This window comes from Bombina bombina, chromosome 4 (genome assembly GCF_027579735.1).
Source record: "Bombina bombina isolate aBomBom1 chromosome 4, aBomBom1.pri, whole genome shotgun sequence".
Taxonomy (NCBI): Eukaryota; Metazoa; Chordata; class Amphibia; order Anura; family Bombinatoridae; genus Bombina; species Bombina bombina.
The window spans coordinates 821,470,630-821,485,332 of record NC_069502.1 but is presented as its reverse complement, the minus strand read 5'-3'; the positions used below and the strand labels follow the sequence as shown (position 1 = coordinate 821,485,332).

Below are 14,703 nucleotides of genomic sequence, written 5' to 3'. Positions count from 1 at the left end.
TGTATATAAGCAGTGGCACACAGTGTGTATCAGCAGACACAGTGTATATAAGCAGTGGCACACAGTGTGTATCAGCAGACACAGTGTATATAAGCAGTGTCACACAGTGTGTATCAGCAGACATTGTATATAAGCAGTGGCACACAGTGTGTATCAGCAGACACAGTGTATATAAGCAGTGGCACACAGTGTGTATTAGTAGTGACACAGTGTATATAAGCAGTGGCACACAGTGAGTATCAGCAGACACAGTGTATATAAGCAGTGGCACACAGTGTGTATCAGCAGACACAGTGTATATAAGCAGTGGCACACAGTGTGTATCAGCAGACACAGTGTATATAAGCAGTGGCACACAGTGTGTATTAATAGTGACACAGTGTATATAAGCCGTGGCACACAGTGTGTATCAGCAGACACAGTGTATATAAGCAGTGTCACACAGTGTGTATCAGCAGACATTGTATATAAGCAGTGGCACACAGTGTGTATCAGCAGACACAGTGTATATAAGCAGTGGCACACATTGTGTATTAGTAGTGACACAGTGTATATAAGCAGTGGCACACAGTGTGTATTAGTAGTGACACAGTGTATATAAGCAGTGGCACACAGTGTGTATAAGCAGTGTCACACAGTGTGTATTAGTAGTGACACAGTGTATATAAGCAGTGGCACACAGTGTGTATCAGCAGACACAGTGTATATAAGCAGTGGCACACAGTGTGCATTACCAGTGACACAGTGTATATAAGCAGTGGCACACAGTGTGTATCAGCAGACACAGTGTATATAAGCAGTGGCACACAGTGTGTATCAGCAGACATTGTATATAAGCAGTGGCACACAGTGTGTATCAGCAGACACAGTGTATATAAGCAGTGGCACACAGTGTGTATTAGTAGTGACACAGTGTATATAAACAGTGGCACACAGTGTGTATTAGTAGTGACACAGTGTATATAAGCAGTGGCACACAGTGTGTATTAGTAGTGACACAGTGTATATAAGCAGTGTCACACAGTGTGTATTAGTAGTGACACAGTGTATATAAGCAGTGGCACACAGTGTGTATCAGCAGACACAGTGTATATAAGCAGTGGCACACAGTGTGTATCAGCAGACATTGTATATAAGCAGTGGCACACAGTGTGTATCAGCAGACACAGTGTATATAAGCAGTGGCACACAGTGTGTATTAGTAGTGACACAGTGTATATAAGCAGTGGCACACAGTGTGTATTAGTAGTGACACAGTGTATATAAGCAGTGGCACACAGTGTGTATTAGTAGTGACACAGTGTATATAAGCAGTGTCACACAGTGTGACACAGTGTATATAAGCAGTGGCACACAGTGTGTATCAGCAGACACAGTGTATATAAGCAGTGACACACAGTGTGTATTAGCAGTGACACAGTGTATATAAGCAGTGGCACACAGTGTGTATCAGCAGACACAGTGTATATAAGCAGTGGCACACAGTGTGTATCAGCAGACACAGTGTATATAAGCAGTGACACACAGTGTGTATTAGCAGTGACACAGTGTATATAAGCAGTGGCACACAGTGTGTATCAGCAGACACAGTGTATATAAGCAGTGGCACACATTGTGTATTAGTAGTGACACAGTGTATATAAGCAGTGGCACACAGTGTGTATTAGTAGTGACACAGTGTATATAAGCAGTGGCACACAGTGTGTATAAGCAGTGTCACACAGTGTGTATTAGTAGTGACACAGTGTATATAAGCAGTGGCACACAGTGTGTATCAGCAGACACAGTGTATATAAGCAGTGGCACACAGTGTGCATTAGCAGTGACACAGTGTATATAAGCAGTGGCACACAGTGTGTATCAGCAGACACAGTGTATATAAGCAGTGGCACACAGTGTGTATCAGCAGACATTGTATATAAGCAGTGGCACACAGTGTGTATCAGCAGACACAGTGTATATAAGCAGTGGCACACAGTGTGTATTAGTAGTGACACAGTGTATATAAACAGTGGCACACAGTGTGTATTAGTAGTGACACAGTGTATATAAGCAGTGGCACACAGTGTGTATTAGTAGTGACACAGTGTATATAAGCAGTGTCACACAGTGTGTATTAGTAGTGACACAGTGTATATAAGCAGTGGCACACAGTGTGTATCAGCAGACACAGTGTATATAAGCAGTGGCACACAGTGTGTATCAGCAGACATTGTATATAAGCAGTGGCACACAGTGTGTATCAGCAGACACAGTGTATATAAGCAGTGGCACACAGTGTGTATTAGTAGTGACACAGTGTATATAAGCAGTGGCACACAGTGTGTATTAGTAGTGACACAGTGTATATAAGCAGTGGCACACAGTGTGTATTAGTAGTGACACAGTGTATATAAGCAGTGTCACACAGTGTGTATTAGTAGTGACACAGTGTATATAAGCAGTGGCACACAGTGTGTATCAGCAGACACAGTGTATATAAGCAGTGACACACAGTGTGTATTAGCAGTGACACAGTGTATATAAGCAGTGGCACACAGTGTGTATCAGCAGACACAGTGTATATAAGCAGTGGCACACAGTGTGTATCAGCAGACACAGTGTATATAAGCAGTGACACACAGTGTGTATTAGCAGTGACACAGTGTATATAAGCAGTGGCACACAGTGTTTATCAGCAGACACAGTGTATATAAGCAGTGGCACACAGTGTGTATCAGCAGACACAGTGTATATAAGCAGTGTCACACAGTGTGTATCAGCAGACATTGTATATAAGCAGTGGCACACAGTGTGTATCAGCAGACACAGTGTATATAAGCAGTGGCACACAGTGTGTATTTTCTTAGTGACACAGTGTATATAAGCAGTGGCACACAGTGTGTATTAGTAGTGACACAGTGTATATAAGCAGTGGCACACAGTGTGTATTAGTAGTGACACAGTGTATATAAGCAGTGTCACACAGTGTGTATTAGTAGTGACACAGTGTATATAAGCAGTGGCACACAGTGTGTATCAGCAGACACAGTGTATATAAGCAGTGGCACACAGTGTGTATCAGCAGACACAGTGTATATAAGCAGTGTCACACAGTGTGTATCAGCAGACACAGTGTATATAAGCAGTGGCACACAGTGTGTATCAGCAGACACAGTGTATATAAGCAGTGGCACACAGTGTGTATTAGTAGTGACACAGTGTATATAAGCAGTGTCACACAGTGTGTATTAGTAGTGACACAGTGTATATAAGCAGTGGCACACAGTGTGTATCAGCAGACACAGTGTATATAAGCAGTGGCACACAGTGTGTATCAGCAGACATTGTATATAAGCAGTGGCACACAGTGTGTATCAGCAGACACAGTGTATATAAGCAGTGGCACACAGTGTGTATTAGTAGTGACACAGTGTATATAAGCAGTGGCACACAGTGTGTATTAGTAGTGACACAGTGTATATAAGCAGTGGCACACAGTGTGTATTAGTAGTGACACAGTGTATATAAGCAGTGTCACACAGTGTGTATTAGTAGTGACACAGTGTATATAAGCAGTGGCACACAGTGTGTATCAGCAGACACAGTGTATATAAGCAGTGACACACAGTGTGTATTAGCAGTGACACAGTGTATATAAGCAGTGGCACACAGTGTGTATCAGCAGACACAGTGTATATAAGCAGTGGCACACAGTGTGTATCAGCAGACACAGTGTATATAAGCAGTGACACACAGTGTGTATTAGCAGTGACACAGTGTATATAAGCAGTGGCACACAGTGTTTATCAGCAGACACAGTGTATATAAGCAGTGGCACACAGTGTGTATCAGCAGACACAGTGTATATAAGCAGTGGCACACAGTGTGTATCAGCAGACATTGTATATAAGCAGTGGCACACAGTGTGTATCAGCAGACACAGTGTATATAAGCAGTGGCACACAGTGTGTATTTTCTTAGTGACACAGTGTATATAAGCAGTGGCACACAGTGTGTATTAGTAGTGACACAGTGTATATAAGCAGTGGCACACAGTGTGTATTAGTAGTGACACAGTGTATATAAGCAGTGTCACACAGTGTGTATTAGTAGTGACACAGTGTATATAAGCAGTGGCACACAGTGTGTATCAGCAGACACAGTGTATATAAGCAGTGGCACACAGTGTGTATCAGCAGACACAGTGTATATAAGCAGTGTCACACAGTGTGTATCAGCAGACACAGTGTATATAAGCAGTGGCACACAGTGTGTATCAGCAGACACAGTGTATATAAGCAGTGGCACACAGTGTGTATCAGCAGACACAGTGTATATAAGCAGTGGCACACAGTGTGTATCAGCAGACATTGTATATAAGCAGTGGCACACAGTGTGTATCAGCAGACACAGTGTATATAAGCAGTGGCACACAGTGTTTATCAGCAGACACAGTGTATATAAGCAGTGGCACACAGTGTGTATCAGCAGACACAGTGTATATAAGCAGTGGCACACAGTGTGTATCAGCAGACACAGTGTATATAAGCAGTGGCACACAGTGTGTATTAGTAGTGACACAGTGTATATAAGCAGTGGCACACAGTGTGTATTAGTAGTGTGTGTGTGTGGGGGGGAGGCGCTTACAACAGCACAAAACATGAATACGTTGCTGCCTTATAAACATTATACAAATATAAACTGTATATTACTGCTGAATTTGTCAAAATAATCACTTTATTCTGTCTATGAGCTTCATCATGATGCCTAAATGGTAGAATCATAAAACCTGAATTGCACACTGATGTTTCTGCCGTGCAACTATCTGAGACAAATTGTCACCATCAAAGAATCTCCCCTTTACTTAATATGCGCTAATCACCTGTAGCCGTATTTATAGGAAGTTCATCCTCCTCAGTCTTCACCTGATCACACAGATCTTTTTTTATCTCAGCTTTCACTATATCAGTGTTATCTTTATCTGTACAAATAAAGCAGATTCAGTTTTTATATCACATGATCTAGTTTTTATAACTTTATCATAAAATACTTTAGCAAAAGAAATACCAGAAGTTATTGGAGTGGAAGAGAGTTTTTTTCCCCATATCCAATAACTGTTATTGGATATGGGGAGAAAACTCTCTTCCACTCCAATCCTCTGGTATGACTAATGGTTAATCACTTCCCTCTTACTCTCTTAAGAGGATAAACCCTTTACACAATATCCCCTATAAAAGTAAATAATGACAAATTTAAGAGTTTCACAAAACAGCCTAATAAAATCTTACAAAATCAGAGAACAGGTGTACGTATAAACAATAGCTCCAATTTATTCACAATCAATATGAAAAACCCCCTGTGGTGTAGTAAAAATGAGAGATAAAAAGTTCAATATAAAAGTCCAATCAGAAGTTCCGCTTTATAACAGAATATCCTGAGTCTGTGAGTTCATAAAACAGAATCCGGGAAAAAAGCCCTGAATAAGACTTAATAGTATAAGTGCAAAGCTCTAAGATATTTTAATTCAGCCCTCAAATGCCACTTACTATGGTACACACACAACTACACATGAAATCATGCTGCTTACTCCCATAGAGTCCCAAATTCTGCAGCTTACACTCTGTGCTTACCTTGCACGGCGCCCGGTATTCCGGCATGTATCTTACCCTTTCGGTGTACCAGCCGCACCTTTCTGGCGTTCCGTGTTGTTTCAGGTCACACTCTTACTCAATACAATCCTCCTGTGTGCTGCTGGGTTTATCAGCTTGCACTTCGTCTGTGCGCGGTGTCTGGCTCCAAAGTCACGTGATCACAAGGTTGTCTACTATTGGGTAAGTGTGTCACCGTCTTCAGGCTTACAGGCTACATATTCCTCTATGGCGGCTGATTCAATTTTCCTCAATCCACCTTGTAGTTTAAACAGGCAATTTTGAGACTGATAGATGCCTGCACACTCAACTGTAACTGCATTGCACACTCACCTGTAACCCACTATGTCTCTCAAACACAACATACATGCACATTTACATGTAACCTACATTTCTAATACACAATATACGTGTATACTCACCTGTAACCCTGTGTCCCTCAGACACAATATACATGCACACTGACCTGTAATCTACTTCCCTCAGACACAAAATAAGTGCTCAGACACAACATGCCTGCACTCTCACCTGTAACCTGTGCCCCTCAGACACAACATGCCTGCACACTCACCTTTAACCTGTGCCCCTCAGACACAATATGTGTGCACACTCACCTGTAACCTGCGTTTCTCAGACACAACATATGTGCACACTCACCTGTAACCTGTGCCCCTCAGACACAATATGTGTGCACACTCACCTTTAACCTGCGTTTCTCAGACACAATATGTGTGCACACTCACCTTTAACCTGCGTTTCTCAGACACAATATGTGTGCACACTTACCTGTAACCTGCGTTTCTCAGACACAACATATGTGCACACTCACCTGTAACCTGTGCCCCTCAGACACAATATGTTTGCAGACTCACCTTTAACCTGCGTTTCTCAGACACAATCGGCTAGATTTAGAGTTTGGCTTTAGCCGTCAAAACCAGCGTTAGAGGCTCCTAACGCTGGTTTTGGGCTACCGCTGGTATTTAGAGTCAGTCAGGAAAGGGTCTAACGCTCACTTTGCAGCCGCGACTTTTCCATACCGCAGATCCCCTTACGTCATTTGCGTATCCTATCTTTTCAATGGGATCTTTCTAACGCCGGTATTTAGAGTCGTGGATGAAGTGAGCGTTAGAAATCTAACGACAAAACTCCAGCCGCAGAAAAAAAGTCAGTAGTTAAGAGCTTTTTGGGCTAACGCCAGTTTATAAAGCTTTTAACTACTGTGCTCTAAAGTACACTAACACCCATAAACTACCTATGTACCCCTAAACCGAGGCCCCCCCACATCGCCGCCACTCTATTAAAAATTTTTAACCCCTAATCTGCCGACCGCACACCGCCGCCACCTACGTTATCCCTATGTACCCCTAATCTGCTGCCCCTAATACCGCCGACACCTACATAATATTTATTAACCCCTAATCTGCCGCCCCCAACGTCGCCTCCACCTAACTACACTTATTAACCCCTAATCTGCCGAACAGACCTCACCGCTACTATAATAAATGTATTAACCCCTAATCCGCCTCACTCCCGCCTCAATAACCCTATAATAAATAGTATTAACCACTAATCTGCCCTCCCTAACATTGCCGCCACCTAACTTCAAGCATTAACCCCTAATCTGCCGACCGTACCTCACCGCTACTCTAATAAATGTATTAACCCCTAAAGCTAAGTCTAACCCTAACACTAACACCCCCCTAAGTTAAATATAATTTAAATGAAATAAATTAACTCTTATTAAATAAATTATTCCTATTTAAAGCTAAATACTTACCTGTAAAATAAACCCTAATATAGCTATAATATAAATTATAATTATATTGTAGCTATTTTAGGATTAATATTTATTTTACAGGCAACTTTGTATTTATTTTAACCAGGTACAATAGCTATTAAATAGTTAATAACTATTTAATAGCTACCTAGTTAAAATAATTACAAAATTACCTGTAAAATAAATCCTAACCTAAGTTACAATTAAACCTAACACTACACTATCAATAAATTAATTAAATAAATTACCTACAATTAAACCTAACACTACACTATCAATAAATTAATTAAATACAATACCTACAAATAAATACAATTAAATAAACTAACTAAAGTACAAAAAATAAAAAAGAACTAAGTTACAAAAAATAAAAAAATATTTACAAACATTAGAAAAAAAATTACAAAAATGTTAAACTAATTACACCTACTCTAAGCCCCCTAATAAAATAACAAAGCCCCCCAAAATAAAAAAATGCCCTACCCTATTCTAAAATTAAAATAGAAAAGCTCTTTTACTTTACCAGCCCTTAAAAGGGCCCTTTGCGGGGCATGCCCCAAAGAATTCAGCTCTTTTGCCTGTAAAAAAAAAAATACAATACCCCCCCCAACATTACAACCCACCACCCACATACCCCTAATCTAACCCAAACCCCCCTTAAATAAACCTAACACTAAGCACCTGAAGATCTTCCTACCTTGTCTTCACCATGCCAGGTATCACTGATCGCTCCAGGATCCGAAATCTTCATCCAAGCCCAAGCGGGGGCTGGAGATCCATCATCCGGCTGAAGTCTTCTATCAAGCGACGGCTGAAGAGGTCCAGAAGAGGCTCCAAAGTCTTCCTCCTATCCGGGCAGAAGAGTAGATCCGGACCGGCAACCATCTTCTTCAAAGCGGTGACAAGCGGCTCCATGTTGAAGACCTCCGGCGCGGATCCATCCTCTTCTTGCGACGTCCTAAGTCCGAATCAAGGTTCCTTTAAATGACGTCATCCAAGATGGCGTCCCTCGAATTCCGATTGGCTGATAGGATTCTATCAGCCAATCGGAATTAAGGTAGGGAAAATCTAATTGGCTGATTGAATCAGCCAATCAGATTGAGCTTGTATCCTATTGGTTGTTCCGATCAGCCAATAGAATGCGAGCTCAATCTGATTGGCTGATTGGATCAGCCAATCGGATTGAACTTGAATCTGATTGGCTGATTCCATCAGCCAATCAGATTTTTCCTACCTTAATTCCTGTAACCTGTGCCTCTCAGACACAATATGTGTGCATCTGGAAATAACATGGGAAGACAAAAAAGAGGCGCATGTGTGTACCAGTAAAGAGATCGAAGATAGTGGAAGAAATCACACCAGGGTACTCACATTTATCCAGAGCACTCATACAGTGCTATCAGGCACGCACTGAGCAATTGCAGCAGCCCAGCTTGCTTACAATATGTTTGCACACTCACCTGTAACCTGCGTTTCTCAGACACAATATGCATGCACACTCACCTGTAACCTGCGTTTCTCAGACTCAACATGTGTGCACACTCACCTGTAACCTGTGCCCCTCAGACACAATATGTGTGCACACTCACCTGTAACCTGTGCCCCTCAGACACAATATGTGTGCACACTTACCTGTAACCTGTGCCTCTCAGACACAATATGTGTGCACACTCACCTGTAACCTGTGCCCCTCAGACACAACATGCCTGCACACTCACCTGTAACCTGTATCCCTCAGACACAACATATGTGCACACTCACCTGTAACCTGTGCCGCTCAGACACAACATGCCTGCACACTCACATGTAACCTGTGCCCCTCAGACACAACATGTGTGCACACTCACCTGTAACCTGTGCCCCTCAGACACAATATGTGTGCACACTCACCTGTAACCTGTGCCCCTCAGACAAAATATGTGTGCACACTTACCTGTAACCTGTGCCTCTCAGACACAATATGTGTGCACACTCACCTGTAACCTGTGCCCCTCAGACACAACATGCCTGCACACTCACCTGTAACCTGTGCCCCTCAGACACAACATATGTGCACACTCACCTGTAACCTGTGCCCCTCAGACACAATATGTGTGCATACTCACCTGTAACCTGTGCCCCTCAGACACAACATGTATGCACACTCACCTGTAACCTGTGCCCCTCAGACACAACATGCCTGCACACTCACCTGTAACCTGTGCCCCTCAGACACAACATGTGTGCACACTCACCTGTAACCTGTGCCCCTCAGACACAATATGTGTGCATACTCACCTGTAACCTGTGCCCCTCAGACACAACATGTATGCACACTCACATGTAACCTGTGCCCCTCAGACACAACATGCTTGCACACTCACCTGTAACCTGTGCCCCTCAGACACAACATGTGTGCACACTCACCTGTAACCTGTGCCCCTCAGACACAATATGTGTGCACACTCACCTGTAACCTGTGCCCCTCAGACACAACATGTATGCACACTCACATGTAACCTGTGCCCCTCAGACACAACATGCCTGCACACTCACCTGTAACCTGTGCCCCTCAGACACAACATATGTGCACACTCACCTGTAACCTGTGCCCCTCAGACACAATATGTGTGCATACTCACCTGTAACCTGTGCCCCTCAGACACAACATGTATGCACACTCACATGTAACCTGTGCCCCTCAGACACAACATGCCTGCACACTCACCTGTAACCTGTGCCCCTCAGACACAACATGTGTGCACACTCACCTGTAACCTGTGCCCCTCAGACACAACATGTGTGCACACTCACCTGTAACCTGTGCCCCTCAGACACAATATGTGTGCACACTCACCTGTAACCTGTGCCCCTCAGACACAATATGTGTGCACACTCACCTGTAACCTGCGTTTCTCAGACACAACACACTCACCTGTAACCTGTATTTCGTAATAAAGTACATGAAACCCAAAATGTTTATTTCAGTATTCAGACAGAGCATACAATTTAAAAAAACCTTTCCAATTTACTTCTATTATATAATTGGCTTATTTCTCTTGGTATTCTTTGTTGAAAAACATACCTAGGTAGGCTAAGAAGCTGGGAATTAGATGCTTATTGATGACTGCACAAATATACCTTGTGTCAATGACTTATCAATGTGTTCACCTATTTCCCAGTAATGTATTACTGCTCCTTTAATAAACAACATTGAAAGAATGAAGCAAAATTGAGAATAAGAGTAAATTGGAAAGTTGTTTAAAAATGTATGATTTATATGAATCATGAAAGAGAAAGTTTGGGTTTTATGTCCCTTTAAACACGTGTGCACACTTACTTGTAACTCGTCTCCCTCACACATAACACACTTACCTGGGCTAATACTATTACTGGATTTATCCGGGGCTCCCAGCTGAGGCGTCACACACAGATCTTCTGTTATCTCAACTTTCACTATATCAGCGTTATCTTCATCTGTACAAATAAAGCAGATTCAGTTTTTATATCACATGATCTAGTTTTTTTAAACTTTACTATAAAATACTTTGTTTACTTCCCACACAGACAATAGCACCAAATTCACACATTCTCCTCCTTTTCTTTTTTATAGTGATCCTCTATATACCAGTATACAAAATACAACATGAACTAAACAAGGGTTAAATCATTGTGTTATCTGTGCTTATAAAGCAGACAGTAAAGTACAAGGGAGAGCAGTAAGTAACTGTGTGCACAGCCCCGGCAGACTCTCACGTATTACTACTCACCGGCAGGGAGGGAGAGGAGTAAGTAACTGTGTGCACAGCCTCGGCAGACTCTCACGTATTACTACTCACCGGCAGGGAGGGAGCAATGTATTTCAGTCTGATGACTATTCATGTCATCTGTCTCATCCTCTTCCTTCACATTTAATAGCCCAGTGCCCGGGTTTTCCTCTAGACGCCCTGTAATTACAGCAGGAAGTTACTTTGTTGTATACAGATGTATTATTTAGACACTTTAACACATTTTGTTTCTGAATTATATATTATTGGTTTAGCTTCTATAAAAAAATGCACTGTATAAAATTGTTCTGATGAGAAACCTTTTCTTTTAACAACTACAAAAAAAAAAAAAATCTGTTTTAATTATATTAAGGTAGTTGATAAATAAATATGAAACAATTAAGTGTTCAGCAATTACATGTAAATTACCTTTAAAGGGACAGTCTACTCCAATTTTTTTTATTGTTTAAAAAGATAGATAATCTCTTTATTACCCATTCCCCAGTTTTGCATAACCAACACTGTTATATTAATATACTTTTTACCTCTGTATTTAACTTGTATCTAAGCCTCTTCTGATAGCTCCCTGATCACATGACTTTTTATTTATTATCTATTGACTTGAATTTTAGCCAATTAGTGCTGTGTTGTGCACTACACATTGAGCACAATGTTATATATATGGCCCACATAAACTAGCAGTCTCCTGTTGTGAAAAGCTAATAAAAAAACCTGTGATAAGAGACAGGCAGGAATTTAGAGGTTTAAATGTTATAAAGTATATTTATATAACTATGTTTGTTGTGCAAAGCTGGGGAATGGGTAGTAAAAGCATACTACATTTGGTGTTGACTGTTCCTTTAATTACCGTATTATGAGTTTAGGGGACACTGGAATAATACAAACATGTACTTCAAGGGCAATGGAAGGTGCCTTTGGTGCTTTCAAAATAATAAAAAAAATGCCTGAAGTATCTCCTGCTTAAAGGGACACTGAACCCAATTTTTTTCTTTTGTGATTCAGGTAGAGCATGCAATTTTAAGCAACTTTCTAATTTACTCCTATTATCATTTTTTTCTTCATTCTCTTGGTCTCTTTATTTGAAAAAGAAGGCAGCTAAGCTTTTTTTGGTTCAGCCCTCTGGACAGCACTTTTTTATTGGTGGATGAATTTATCCACCAATCAGCAAGGACAACCCAGGTTGTTGACCAAAAATGAGCCGGCATCTAAACTTACATTCTTGCATTTAAAATAAAGATACCAAGAGAATGAAGAACATTTCATAATAGGAGTAAATTAGAAAGTTACTTAAAATGTCATGCTCCATCTGAATCACGAAAGAAAAAAATTTAACTTTTTTTTATTTGATCGCATTTGGCGGTGAAATGGTGACATTAAATATACTAAAATTGGCCTAGATCAATACTTTGGGTTGTCTACTACACTACACTAAAGCTAAAATCAACTCTACAAGCTCCCTAATTAACCCCTTCACTGCTGGGCATAATACATGTGTGGTGTGGAGCGGCATTTAGCGGCCTTCTAATTACCAAAAAGCAACGCCAAAGCCATATAAGTCTGCTATTTATGAACAAAGGGGATCCCAGAGAAGCATTTACAACCATTTGCGCCATAATTGCACACGTTGTTTGTAATTAATTTCAGTGAAAAACCTAATATTTGTGAAAAAGTTTGTGAAAAAGTGAACGATTTTTTTTATTTGATTGCATTTGGCGGTGAAATGGTGGCATGAAATATACCAGCCCTTAACGACGTACAGGGTACATGGCTGGTCTTTAAAGACCAGCTTGTGTAAGACGTACTCTGTACGACATGCATCGTTAAGGGGTTAAACTAATTACACCTAATCTAATAGCCCTATCAAAATCAAAAAGCCCCCCCAAAATAAAAAAACCCTAGCCTAAACTAAACTACCAATAGCCCTGAAAAGGGCCTTTTGCGGGGCATTGCCCCAAAGAAATCAGCTCTTTTACCTGAAAAAAAAATACAAACAAACCCCCTAAAAATAAAACCCACCACCCACACAACCAACTCCCCAAATAAAACCCTGTAGAAACTCCCTGAAGAAACAGAAGAAAACAGGAGCGCAACTCCGTGCACCAAGCAGTACACGGTCACGGACGATCTAAGTGTAGAATTAAAGCTTTAATGTTTAAAGATACATATAAAACACAAATTACAAATATCCACTCACATAGAAACCCTCAAACATATGAGGTATGTGCTCGCAACTATGTAAGTGTAATGGGAAAACGTCCCTCCGCCAGCTCCTTTCTCTCACCCTCCTGTGAGTATTTGTATCCAGCGGATAGATTCCCTCAAAGTTTCAGGACCCTCTCTGTATCGATCAGGAAAGCGGTGCACTGTGAATAGCCGGCTCCAGTATGACCCTATTCCTGTCGTCAGCGTGCGGTCAATGGGCATGGCCTAACGCGTTTCGCGAGGCTCCTTATTGCTGAAGTGTATGGAACTTTGTTCTTTAAGCAGCTTATTATACAGCATTGTTTCTAGCTGTCTCCGTTACTCAAAAAAGAGTCTGTGTTATTTCATTTAGATATGTAAAAGCACATATTCGTTAGCTTAAGAGGAATATACAAACATAAAGGAAATCCACATAATAATTCATTTCACATATAGATAAAAATATCCTAATACTAAAAAATACATATATATGCTATCAATGTTAAAACCATACTTCATACACCATAATAAAAAATTGTTATAAAAGCTGTAAAAATTCATAAATTAATAGATAAATATATATACATACAGCATAAGTCTAACCTATTAGCAAATTTATTAACCCTTCACAAAATTGATCCTAATCAAAAAATAAATAAATAATATACTTAAAATGATATCATATATAACAAACAATGCTGTATAATAAGCTGCTTAAAGAAAAACAATGCTGTATAATAAGCTGATTAAAGAACAAAGTTCCATACACTTCAGCAATAAGGAGAGATGTGTAGAGGTGTGGTAGATGGAACGGACATAAAAAGGTGCAGATGAGCAAGATGGGCATTGCCTCTGACGAAGCGAGGAGGAGCCTCGCGAAATGCGTTAGGCCACACCCATTGACCGCACGCTGACGACAGGAATAGGGTCATACTGGAGCCGGCTATTCCCAGTGCACCACTTTCCTGATCGATACAGAGAGGGTCCTGAAACTTTGAGGGAATCTATCCGCTGGATACAAATACTCACAGGAGGGTGAGAGAAAGGAGCTGGCAGAGGGACGTTTTCCCATTACACTTACATAGATGCGAGCACATACCTCATATGTTTGAGGGTTTCTATGTGAGTGGATATTTGTAATTTGTGTTTTATATGTATCTTTAAACATTAAAGCTTTAATTCTACACTTAGATCGTCCGTGTACTGTTTGGTGCACGGAGTTGCGCTCCTGTTTTCTTCTCTTTCTTCAGGGAGTTTCTACATATTTCTACATATTCTGCATACACCAGTGGGTTAAAGGAGCAGCAGGACTGTGTGGAGAAAGACTGTGGAGAGACTGTTCACATAT

General features: G+C 40.9%; 1 protein-coding gene across 1 annotated transcript in view; it reads right to left on the bottom strand.

The window, feature by feature from the left end:
* The window catches only part of LOC128657114 (gastrula zinc finger protein XlCGF26.1-like), a 110,378-nt gene that overhangs the window by 48,979 nt on the left and 46,696 nt on the right, over positions 1-14,703 (bottom strand). Inside the window, exons 2-3 of the mRNA XM_053711363.1 lie at positions 11,226-11,333; positions 10,762-10,863 (exon numbers count right to left, since the gene is read on the bottom strand). Of these exons, the coding sequence (XP_053567338.1) occupies positions 10,762-10,863; positions 11,226-11,268 (145 nt within the window). The 5' untranslated portion in view covers positions 11,269-11,333. The remainder of the gene's footprint in view (positions 1-10,761; positions 10,864-11,225; positions 11,334-14,703) is intronic.